General features: G+C 44.5%; 1 protein-coding gene across 13 annotated transcripts in view; it reads right to left on the bottom strand.

The window, feature by feature from the left end:
- The window catches only part of celf4 (CUGBP, Elav-like family member 4), a 95718-nt gene that overhangs the window by 13979 nt on the left and 69239 nt on the right, over positions 1–12500 (bottom strand). For 8 of the 13 annotated variants that reach the window (XM_030373853.1, XM_030373847.1, XM_030373852.1 and 5 more), the window contains exons 4-9: positions 11274–11402; positions 9710–9798; positions 9256–9396; positions 8655–8793; positions 7823–7975; positions 5877–5987 (exon numbers count right to left, since the gene is read on the bottom strand). In XM_030373853.1, the coding sequence (XP_030229713.1) occupies positions 5877–5987; positions 7823–7975; positions 8655–8793; positions 9256–9396; positions 9710–9798; positions 11274–11402 (762 nt within the window). The remainder of the gene's footprint in view (positions 1–5876; positions 5988–7822; positions 7976–8654; positions 8794–9255; positions 9397–9709; positions 9799–11273; positions 11403–12500) is intronic. The other 5 variants (XM_030373861.1, XM_030373850.1, XM_030373851.1 and 2 more) reach the window with 3 other exon arrangements.

The raw sequence follows: 12500 nt of genomic DNA, 5'->3' as shown, positions 1-12500 counted from the left end.
GTGCGCAGATAGTACAGTGCACCCTAGTTATGTTTATGCCAAAACCACAAATGCTATATATATATATATATATATATATATATATATATATATATATATATGAGCCAAAATCGGCGCATTTTCCACATAGCCTGCATTAATAGAGTCATCTTGTAGTTGTTATGGTTGTTATAGCTGCTAGGCGTAAAGAGTTCACCGTTCAAAGCGGGATGTTTATTGCGGGGGAGGAGCCACGGCGGCAGTCGTGATCGTAATTTCCGTTTAGTGCACCACGGAGTACTCGATTTGGAACAGCACTCACATCTGAAAAAATAACGTAGTAGATAGTGCGGATAGTATACTTCCTTTAAGTATACTCATGGAAGTACGGGTATGGTCTCACGAAAATACGTGACACTGTCACGTTATTTAACCTATTCAAACGATCAGGGACACGTAGGCCTATTTTCTAAATTTTGTATTTCAATTGGAAGTAGGCTATTTGTCGTGTCACTAAGCATGACTTCCAAACTAAGGTTCTGTCCGGGAGCGTTCTCCCTAATGTCCCTTATGGAGCTCCGTACAGATCATTCATTGTTGAAAATTGTCTGTGATAACTAACAAATGACAGCTTTTGGCCACCCGTTTCTACTTAAAATTGTCTGTGATAACTAACAATATGACAGCTTTTGGCCACCCGTTTCTACTTTCACCTTTGATACTGAGAAATTGTGACAATACACCATTAAATGCAGGTGCGCTGCTCTGTAGGCAAACCGCGAAGGAAAAAATGGTAGCTGCTTCATCTGTTCTTTTTAGAATTGTATGTCTTGATGTTTATTTTATCTAGCCATCTATTCTCTTGTTTTTGGCTATGTGAATGAACGTCCGCGTCGATGCCTCGATCGCAAGTCCAGTGTCGCGAGCGGACGTTGCCATGACATCTAGAAATCATACCGTATTTAATGGGTTGTAGTGAGTGTAACATAATTCACCTACAGTATTTTGTTATGTGTTGTTCTTTCAATTGTGTTAGGCATGTCGTTTACTGTCTTGGTGGTTCAGGGATCGCTGTCCCTTTTAAGGATTACGAGCGTTTCATGACGTCAGAGCCCATGCGGGATTTGTTTACCTTCAGTTTGGTTTGGTTTGTTGCATTTTGTTTGGATATTTCCAACATGGTAAAGATGGTTTGTTGTTCCCAGTATTTGTTTTGTCTGTCTGGGTTAAGTTTCCTCCGTTCTGGCTCGGTCGGTCCTTGTGATTTTGGTACTGGTTTTCTGTCCAAACCATATAATCGCACATTTTCTAATCTTCCATGCACTACACTAATCCCTTTACAGATTTCATGATACTTACTTTATTCTAATAAATAACTTTATCCCTTATCATGTGTGGATCCCGATCTTTGCTCTGACCCGAGCCTCGTCTTAATGCAGCCAAGGAGATGGAAGAGCGTTATGAATAATTATTAGTTGATTGTGTTGTACAATGAAAGACAGTAAAGATTCAATATGAATGGCAAAATAAGGATGGGATTTTATTTGAACAATAAAATATGTGTTGGGCAAATTATAGAGAGGCTGAGGTTATAGATTTCATATTCAAAAGGCGAAGGTGGGAAAAAATTTAAGAAATATATTTAAGAAATATAGGCCTACTTAAAGCCCAAATCATTGATATCATACCCTATCCAATAATAAAGAAATTTGAATTTGAATGGTAACAATTCCGTTAAATCCTCGTCCTCGTTTTGATAGTCTCACTCATGGCCGATCAGTGTGTTCTTTCTGATTAGCTCTTAATTGAGATCACCTGTCACGCACCCCTTTATTAAAGGTGAACACAATGGGTTTGGTTTACGTTTCGCATCGGCCTGTGTCAATCGAGGTTGAGTTTAGTGAGGGTTGAAAGTTTTCGATCTAGATTGCAGATCACTATTGTCACTTTATACAAACTGAAAGTATGCGTTGTTGCGTGTTTGTTTTTGTGGGCATTTGACTGAACAGCCCAGACAAATATTGTTACCAACATGGCGCTTCGAAACAGACCACCGCAGTGAGTAAAAGTTATTTTCCTTTATTAAATGTTGACGTTTTTGGGCTGTCTCCTCAGACACAAGCCATCAGTATCCCTGCTCTTTGCACCTTGACATGCATGTCACCGCTGTTTGTTAACCTAGCTTTGCTGATTTGTATCTTGTGATGTGTGTGTGTGTGTGTGTGTGTTTTTCTTAACAGGTGTTAGATGACTGACAAGATCTATGGGGGGGCCCCCTTTGGGCCCCCCCATACCAACTTAGTCTTCAAAGGAATCTAGTGCCATGGGACTCCAGTGCCTTCAAAACATCCTTGGAATACATGTGTATGAATGGTCCACCGAAGGGTTGATCTGTAAGCCACCACGGTCCACGCAGTAATCTGCTGCGTGGGCCATAGTGGCTTCCAGAGCCATCTTTCGGTCTTGGTCAGGATTTGTTAGTTGCCCTTCAATGTAGCAGGCTACGGGTTTCTGAAGAAGCCTGCTTTACGTAGCATTGGAGTACAAATATTGTGCAAAATGCTCATGTAATTGCACTAGCACTGGTAACCTGTAGATTAGCTTAGTTTAACGTCATTCGGTGCTGTCTGTCAAATGTGTGGCTTACTTTAAGTCCACAAGGCCCTCTGGTAAACCACGTTGGAACACCCCTGGACCAGGTGATTAGTCACTGGGTGTGTGCTAAAGTTTTGTTCCATTTTTCACTAGTTGGTTAAGGTTTGGTAGAATTGTTTGGATGCTAGCGACGTGATGGCGTATGTTCAAGAGCCTACCGTGGCCAGGCCACAGTTGCGACGGCCACGGCCAGATGGCCTAGTGTGAGTGCAACCTTGAATGCATTTGTATACTGTTTACCATTGGATGTTTATACAATTTGGCTTAATTCATCCGCTGTAAAGCTGCATTTGACTATTCCAGGGTCGTTTTGTACAGGCTTTCAATTGACCATGTTGACTAGTTTGTGGGAAGTTTTTTTTTTTTTTTTTTTTTTTTACCCTTGCTTACAATCCAACGGTTGCGACCACTTATGCAACTGGGCTGTGAACCTTGCAATTCTAGTTGCATATTTGTACACGCAAGCTTGTCCATTTCTATCGCCATCACTAGCTTCAGCATTTCCTTGTAGGCCATTGGCTGACTTGTGTATTGGAGCGATGATTTGGGTATTTTAAGATGCTTGAAAACCTAAAATAAAGCAAAATGCGTGTCTGGTGTGCAAGAGCCAATTTGTTGGCTTGCAGTAGTCGAGGAGTTGCCGTAGGTCGTAAGCCATCTGGAGGTTGTGGCAATGGAGGCTTGTGGTAGATCTGCTATCCAAGAAAGGTTAATTCTTCTGAAGCATGATTAATAGTTTAGTAAAAAAAAAAGTTCTATTCATATAGAACTATAAAATCCAAGACTGCAAGTATTGGTCTTCATTTGTAACAGAATAATTAACATGACTGGGTTTCTTCCATTTTCTAACTAGACTGAGTCTACTGGATTAATCAGTAGCGGTACTTTGCCCAACAGATTTGATGGCATGACTACAGGGTGACAAAGACAATTATTCCCTGCCTATCAAAAGAGACTTCTAAAACATATCTGCTAGAACAGTTCCTATACTTTTTGTATAATTTGGTCATGCTGCAAATTTACTTTTTGTAGTTGCTCCATATTTAGTTCTTTGACAGCCTCACCTGCTAGAAAAATCTATTCAAATCGGCTAAATATAATGAACTAAATTAATAGCCATGAAATGTTGTCACTCATACTAATGGCAAATACCCCCTTTCAGTTGGTGGTTCAACACTGATGTCTCTCTAGGCTTGAGGGAGAGCTCACAAGTAAATTACACGAATGTCCTGGAGCAATTGGGAATACACTTTTATTTAGTCTACCTGACCAGGGACATCTTTGAACTATAGGTCACCTAACCCAAACTTTTCACTCTTGTTAGGTTGTCCTTTTCTCTTGTTTTAACCCGAAAGGGCTGAAAATATCAACATTTCAGGTATTCTGTTTGGATAATGTGCACAACTTGTGGCTTCACTAATAAAAAAAATTAACGAATGTATTTTTCTTAATGTGGTTAAACTATTTAAAGATTTGTATGCAAAATATTTCTGCTCAATTTGTGGTCAATGAAACTCAAATTTTTTAATTTGATAAACACAACTATGGGTTAAAGGTATTTGCTTTGGGCATCTTTTGATATTTTTAGAATCTAGCTCCATTGCCGTTAGAAATGGTGTCTCCCAGTACTGCAAAGTGCTTCCACAAGTTTAAAAAACGGGCAGAAAAGGAACTGCCAACAAAATCTATTTAACATGGGTAGAAGGTTTCCATGGAAGCTCTTGGCTGCTGGTTCCCAACACAGCTCCACTGTTAGCCTGTGACCTTGCGTTTAACTTTTTTGGACTTTTGGAGACTTTCACAAAAGAAATGAACTGGTTAATACAATAAACAAGACATTTGAAACTTCAGCTACATTTTTATCTATTTGTACTGCCTTTGATTTCAACCCGTGACATGTTTGTCAGATGATGACTATGTACCTGTGACCGCATATCATGGTACCATTTTGAACTGTTTGTGGATATTGCATTAAATCCATATGCTTGAAACTTTTCAATAATGCATATCAACGAAACAATGGAATGAAATAAATAGTTCAAGCAATTTGTGGGACTTGGCTGCGTTTACATTATTACTCATTTTGGGGGTTATTTCAGTCTCTCCAACCTGCAGGTCGTGCGAAGAATCATAATGTGAATGGGAATATTCTATAAATGTCTTGATATCATCTTTCGTCTCAACACTACTGCTGCAGCCGCTTAAAGTCTCACTCCGAGAACCTTAAAATATGAATCAATCCATTAGAAGTATGAAAATATCTTCCCGGTGGCGTAACGGGCAAACAAGGTGTGCTTTGACATCTACGTTTTGAGGCGATTGCAACAGTGCCACACATGATCATATTTGATTATGTTTCGGGGTAATTAGCTGTCGATTTTTGAGGCCTTTATCAATAATGACCAGCTATAGATTTGCTTCCCGATGGAGATTTCTGACAAATTACATGTTATTTAGCATCTACACGTTAAGCTGAGTCCAATGAGATCAAGCTCGCCCTCTTGCTACACCGAGATGTCCTAGACCATAGGTGTACCATGTAAAATACATGTTACCATTTGCTAGAGTGTCATGCTTGGTGTCTTTGGACTCAGCTCAACTAGTACATGTTGAGCTGGGGATCGAACAATTTCAAAGGTCTAGACCCTTATATTGTATTTTAATTGTATTTGTTTATCATTTTTATTAATACAAATGAATAGATAGGTTTTTGTTAGACTATTCTGTTTCTAAAAACACTAACAAATCAAGTTTGACAAATTATTTCATTAGTTGAGATTACTATCTTTCCCTTACATTATATATATATATATATATATATATATATATATATATATATATATATATATATATATATATATAGTTATTTCCTCTTTTCATAAAAGCAGGAGTGTGAATGTCGCTCCATGCTATCTAAGAAGGGACTTGTGTCATTTTGTCTTAGCCAACAGTGGACCCCGGTCATTAGAAAAAGTTATGTTATGCAAATCAACAGATAAAATGCATTCCTTTAACCGTAGACTAAGCACACAAGTTTGTAGTTGTAAAAAAATAAAAACCTTATTAAGTTTAGATATTTGTGTTCATGACAACATTGTTGGGGCAACTTTAATTGCAAAATAACACTATGTATATACATATATATATATCATATTTTATTTAGATTGTTATTACCTCTTAAGAACTACACACACACACACACACACACACACACACACATGGCGAGGGAGCACGCCATATACCTTCAGAGAGAGAGGAGAGGAAGCAGCCCCCCTGGACACCAAAACAGCTCCTGGGAGCCACGGCCAGGCCGTTTTTCTCTGACTCCTCCCTAAAGACCATCTCCTGCAGCACTAAGGACACAGAGGAGGAGGAGAGAGAAGGAGGGTTATTTTTTTGTCAACATGTGCTGTATTGGACCTAGACTGAAAGGGTGGTTGTGTTGCATGAGAGGGGAATGGATGACACTTTGTGACAGCAACGTATTTGATTTCATGGAACAGGATCATGGGAAGACGCACAGGCAGCATTTACTGACGATAGTCAGACAACAACGGGTGTACATTATTCTTATCGATGAATGATCACATTGTTGGCAGTGGCGTTAGGTCTGATATTGCCCTAACAAAGGTGAGGGGAGTGATCATGTTGAGGCGGTTATGGCTAGAGGACAAGTTAATTTGCCATGGACTATGAGGGGAAGTCTGCATGTCTGCAAGAATGCACGACAACTAAAGGAATCTACCCAATAAACTAAAATTCAGGAGATTGGCCATGCCGCAGTAGCTACATGGAACACCTTTCAATTCGAGAGATTAAGAGAGCTATATAATAGGTGAAAGGAGATATAAATGAACTATAAGTAAAGTAAAGGTTATGTAATTTGTGATAATAATAATATCATTTGTATACTTTCTTTTCCATGACAGGAATGCCCCCTCTCTCCCTCCCTCCCTCTCTCTCTCTCTCTCTCTCCCTCCCTCCCTCCCTCTCTCTCTCTCTCTCTCTCTCTCTCACTCTCACTCTCACTCTCTCTGTCTCTCTCTCTCTTTCCCTCTCTCTCTCTCTCTCTCTCTCTCTCTCTCTCTCTCTCTCTCTCTCTCTCTCTCTCTCTGTCTCTGTCTCTCTCTCTCTTTCCCTCCTTCTCTTTCACGTTCAGGTGGCTCCCTCACTCCTACGCCCTTCCAACCATGACCAAGTGTCACGGTTAACCCTCCCGTGTGTGACCTAGAGGTCGCTCTCCCGTCTCCTATCCAGCTAGTCCCAGCATGCCACAACTCCCATTGTTATCGGTTATACCAGAGAGCACCACCCAATGACCCCCATCCTCCTCCTATAGCTTCTCCTCGACTGCTCTCTCTCTCTCTCTCTCTCTCTCTCTCTCTGTCTCTGTCTCTGTCTCTCTCTCTCTCTCTCTCTCTCTCTCTCTCTCTCTCGCTCTCTCTCTCTCGCTCTCCCTCTCTCCCTCTCTCCTTCTCTCTCTCTCTCTCTCTCTCTCTCTCTCTCTCTCTCTCTCTCTCTCTGTGATATACCATTAGAGAAATCATTTTTGACGATTCTTTGTACAGTAATTTCCGAAGCCCTTACGGGCCCTGCGCTCCAACTCAGTGGATAATAATGGCTCTGTGCACCTCTCTGGTGACCCGATGCCCGGTGTCAACCCCTCAGGCTGGGGTGCCTCCTTCATCTCGTAATTCTAGGCTGGAAATGAAAGGTGACCAGGCGTTTGCCATCAGGACCCCGATAGGATTTGGCCGTGAGGGGGCTTGATGAGATGGGGGCTAGCTAGCCAACTTGGTGGCTTCTCTTGAGTCACCAAGGAGTATTTGTTGTAAGATATGGATTTAAATAGACTTGGTTAATAAATGTTGGTCTAAGAGTTTGTTTTAATATTTTTTTTTCCCCCTTTTTGTATTTTTCTTTCTTATAGTATATATTTGTTGAATTTATACATATTTGATTTATTCAACATTTGTGTGTTCATTTATTATTTATACAGTACAATATACTATAATCTGTACTTTCCTTCAGTTCAGTTTGTCGTTACGCTTTATTAAAAATATTTATTGAGGTACTTCAGTATTACCCTGAATAACAAAAAGAATTGTGTGTGTGTGTGTGTGTGTGTGTGTGTGTGTGTGTGTTTGTTTGTGTGTTGATGGATCACTCTTGCATTAGTCCCTCCTACCAGGGTAAGGGTGAATCCCATTGGTGAAGACAGCCTCGGCAGGGGGCTGCCCATTGGCCTGCTGCTGTGTCAGTCCAGTGAAGCCGTTGACACTGATAGGGGAGGGGATGCTGGTCACTGTGGGGGCACTGATACCAGGCGGGGTACTACCTCCTGTAGGTACACACAAACAGACACACACACACACACACACACACACACACACACACACACACACACACACACACACACACACACACACACACACACACACACACACACACACACACACACACACACACACACACACAGACGCACAGAACATAATCAGACAGGGGGATCACTGTGAGTTTACAGGAAGTTTTGCCATTCTGCGGGCACCACAGCGATGGTTTTAAATGTCAGAGGGGCTGCACCGATGGAGCAGGGAGGGGGCTAAATGTCATGCCAGTATATGGTTCCTGCATTATCTTCACAGTGACACGTTAAGCATCACAAGCCCCTTTTAGGCACCTCAACATGGAGAACCGGGGAATTGTTTCTGACATTGAAAACAGGGAGAGGGAGAGCGGCAATCGCACACAGCATTCATCATTCATGAGGCATGCTACGACGCTACGACGCTGCGATGATTTGTTGGTCACTCGCATTGCCCCCTGTCCGTCCGTCATTCCCACTCCGATCAACAACAGCCACAGCCCCAGCGGGTGAAATATGAATTCCCTTCACCGGTTGACTCCCCCCCAGCCCGTCTATCTATCTCCCCCTGACCTCAGACTCTCTCCACCAGCCCGTGACGTGACCTCCGACCCCTCCCTCCTCCGTCTCCTCCCCTCCCCTGCGCGGCTGTTACCTGACGTGGGGGTCATGGGTCCCCCAGGGATGCCGTTGATGGTGGCCATGTGCTGCATCTGGGCGGCCGCGAACGCCGCCATGGGGCTGAGGTAGCCCCCCTGGCCCACGGACGCCATCAACGCCGCCTGCTGCTGCACCTGCGTGGGGGTAAGGGGGGTGGAGGGGAGGGGAAAAAGGGGGGGGGGGGGTGATGAGGGGGGGGATGGAGGGGAGGGGAGGGGGGAGGGGGGGGGATGAGGAGGGGGCGGGGGGAGTGTTAGGAAGGCAAAGGAGACGACATTGATGGAGGAAAGGGATGGAGGAGAAGGGGAGAGAGGGATGGGAGAGAATCCTTTTAGAACCAAATCAAAAGCCGCTTCATCAAGCGCCACCGCCTGCGTCATTTTGCACTTGTGTGTTCGACATCTCCTGGCGCGGGCTCAGCGGGACGGGGAATCGGTGACTGGCTGAGGGGTGTCTCTTCATTATCTTCATAAACCTCCCCGGTTAACGCGTTCTAGCTGGCGTGGGTGCACTCGTGGTGCTCCTTAATTGAGATCTTTCTGAGTACATGAATAAATAAGCAGGCGGGACAGAGGCGTTTTGCCTGGGCGCCTTGCCTGGGCGTAGGCTCCATACGCTCCGAACTGCAGAGCCATGGGGTTGAAGATGCCCATCTGACCGGCCATCTGCTGCATGCGGCGAATGGTGCGTTCCTTATCCGTGTCTGCGAACTTCACCACCAGACTGGACGAGGCCCCCTGCACACACACACACACGCGCACGCACACACACACACACACACACACACACACACACACACACACACACACACACACACACACACACACACACACATATACACACAAACATATACCCACACACACACACACACACACACACACACACACACACACACACACACACACACACACACACACACACACACACACACACACACACAAACAAACATATACACACAAACAAACATTAGGAATTGGTCAAGAAAAAGGCAGTATAACAAATGTAAACTTGCAGCTATGCTGACACACACACACACACACGGACACTCACTGTACTCACGGGCATGGTCTGGCTGCCGTGTAGCGCGCTGATGGCTGACTGGGCTTCAGCGTGGGATGAGTATTTCACGAACGCACAGCCTGAGACAAGTTAAAGGAGAGAGGAGAGGAGAGGGGGAGACAGGAGAGGAGAGGGGGAGAGAGGAGAGGAGAACAAGTTCGAATAGAATCAAAACCCAAGTGACTTCCTTCTTGTCTCAGACACAGACGTGTCTGAGACAAACAAACTGATTGCAGCGTCAGTGCATTAACATTGCCCCTCCCATTTGGTGTGTGTGTGTGTGTGTGTGTGTGTGTGTGTGTGTGTGTGTGTGTGTGTGTGTGTGTGTGTGTGTGGGTGTTCTGTCTGTGAGCCTGTCCTAGTTCCCAGAGTTCACCGCTGCCACAAGACATTTAGTGAACCCAAGTGCTCTCTTTGTGCTGAGAGAGAGAGTGTTACATCATCATCATCGTCAACATCATCATCACCATCATCATCATCATCATCATCCTCATCGGCGGTTGCCCTGACAACACGCTGACGCGTCTGACGCCCAGTCGGGTTATCTTCTGATAACAGCGGATTAAAAAATGCCAAAATTGCTAAAATTGGTGTCGCTTTTTATTGACGTAAGCCCCCTGTTGATGAATGTGAATGATCAAGCCCCGCCCCCCCCACTCCCCCCAGTAATTATTGAGCCCAGTCCCACTTAGCCGCGCAAAGCCGCCTGATGAAGCTCCATTAATGCAGCTTCACAGAGGACCGGGAACGATCAAGCGCACTGTAATCATCAGGCTTAGCTATCACGCGGCTGTCATTGATTGGCTGTTAAGCCCGCTGATGAACTTTAGCGCCGGGAACATGTGTATGCGTGTGTGTGTGTGTGTGTGTGTGTGTGTGTGTGTGTGTGTGTGTGTGTGTGTGTGTGTGTGTGTGTGTGTGTGTGTGTGTGTGTGAAGCAGCAGCACCCTGACAGTTGTTTTGAAAAGGACAACTTTTTCTAACCCAAACAAACCCCCCTGACTTGATAAGATTTCGGTTAAGAAGTTGCGCGACGGGGTTGACGGTGGCTTAGATGCGGGTAGTTTGGTGTGAAAAGTCTCTCTCTCTCTCTCTCTCTCTCTCTCACTTCCCCTCTCTCTCTATCTCTCTCTCTCTTGCTCTTTACTTCTCTATCCCCTTCTTAGCACCACGGACAGTGTTGATGAATAGCTTTGCACAAAATGAAAATTCTGCTCACCCCCCCCCCCCCCCCCCACACACACACACTTACAAACTCTATAAAAAAAGCAGAGCCATGCAAGTTGACTCCGGAGGTTAATGGAGTTCACCCGTAAAGAGAGAGCGCGTCGTCTGTTCAATGGAGGAAAGGAAAAAAAAAGGAAAAGACTTTCAACTTGTTACAATTTCCAATCGTATAAACTCTTACGTAACCCGTTCAGTCGGTTTTGATGGAGACAGCGGGCGTGTGGTGGTGAACTTTGCAAAGTCACTCATAAAAAAAAAACGGGTAAAAAAACCTTCCAAGTCTATTGAGTGTGTTATAAAGCAAAAAAAAACTGTAAGAAGGCCTGACCTTTGCTGTTTCCATCAGGACCTCTGAGGATGGTGCACTCCTCGATGCCGCCGAAGGCCTCGAAGAGACGCCGCACATCGTCCTCCGACTGCTGCTTGTTGAGCATGCCCACAAATAGCTTTCTGTCTTCTATATAAAAAATGTGAAAAACAAGACAAAACTGGGTCACAAACTCGCCCCCCTCCCGCTCTCAACCTCACGCTTTTTTGTGACGTTTTTTTTTTGGTTTCATTCAACCACGCCGAGAAACGTTGTTTGTCTCGTCTCCTTTGTACATGATGCCACTGACAGCGCTGGATTTCATTAGCGGTAGCGCATACGACACATTTCTGAATTGAAACCCTATCGTTGACACCATGTGTGTGTATGTGCGTTTGTACTCGTGTGGACTAGCCGACACTAGCTAGCCGGGCTAGCATTGCGACCGGGCCCCTTGTTGCTGACAAAGCATGTAGCGCCACGCTGTGATTGAATGAGTAATGGTTCAATTGGTAGAAGAAGGAAAACCCCAGGCAAAGCAGTGTGTGTGGAGGGTGGTGGTGGGGGGGGGGGGGGGGGGCTGGGGCTGGTGAAGTGTGTTGGTGCGTAGCACCATCTGATGGTCTCTTGGTGGTGGGGTGGGTTGTATTATATTATGTATCATGTGTAGTGTGTTATGTATTATTTGTTATGTGTGTGTGCGCTCTATGTGTGGTAATGGATGTATAGCTTGGGAAATTAATGAACCTTGATGTCGTGGCCCGGGTGGCGAGGCTCTGCCCAGACCGGTGACACTGTGTGCATGTGTGTGTGTGTGTGTGTGTGTGTGTGTGTGTGTGTGTGTGTATATATTTATGTGTGTGTGTGAGTATACATATTTATATGTGCGTGTGTGTGTGAGTGTGTGTGTGTGTATATATATATTTATATGTGTGTGTGTGTGTGTGTGAGTGAGAGTGTGTGTGTGTGTATATATATTTATATGTGTGTGTGTGTGTGTGTGTGTGTGTGTGTGTTTGGGGTTTGCATGTGCGCGCCTGGGGTGTACTCCCTGCTGTGTATGGCTGACAGGGTGTCCTTGCCGAGTCAACAAGACTAATCTGCTCTCTGGCCTTGCACTTTAGGTTTGGGGGGTGGCTGGGTGTGTACAAGAGTGGGTCGCACACCAGGTGTGGAGGAAGCACACTCTCTTGCATGCACGCAATCATTTGTATCTGGATGCACCTGCGCGCACACACACACACACAC

This window comes from Gadus morhua, chromosome 13 (assembly GCF_902167405.1).
Source record: "Gadus morhua chromosome 13, gadMor3.0, whole genome shotgun sequence".
Taxonomy (NCBI): domain Eukaryota; kingdom Metazoa; phylum Chordata; class Actinopteri; order Gadiformes; family Gadidae; genus Gadus; species Gadus morhua.
The sequence above is the reverse complement of the archived record's forward strand: the minus strand, read 5'-3'. Positions and strand labels throughout refer to the sequence as shown.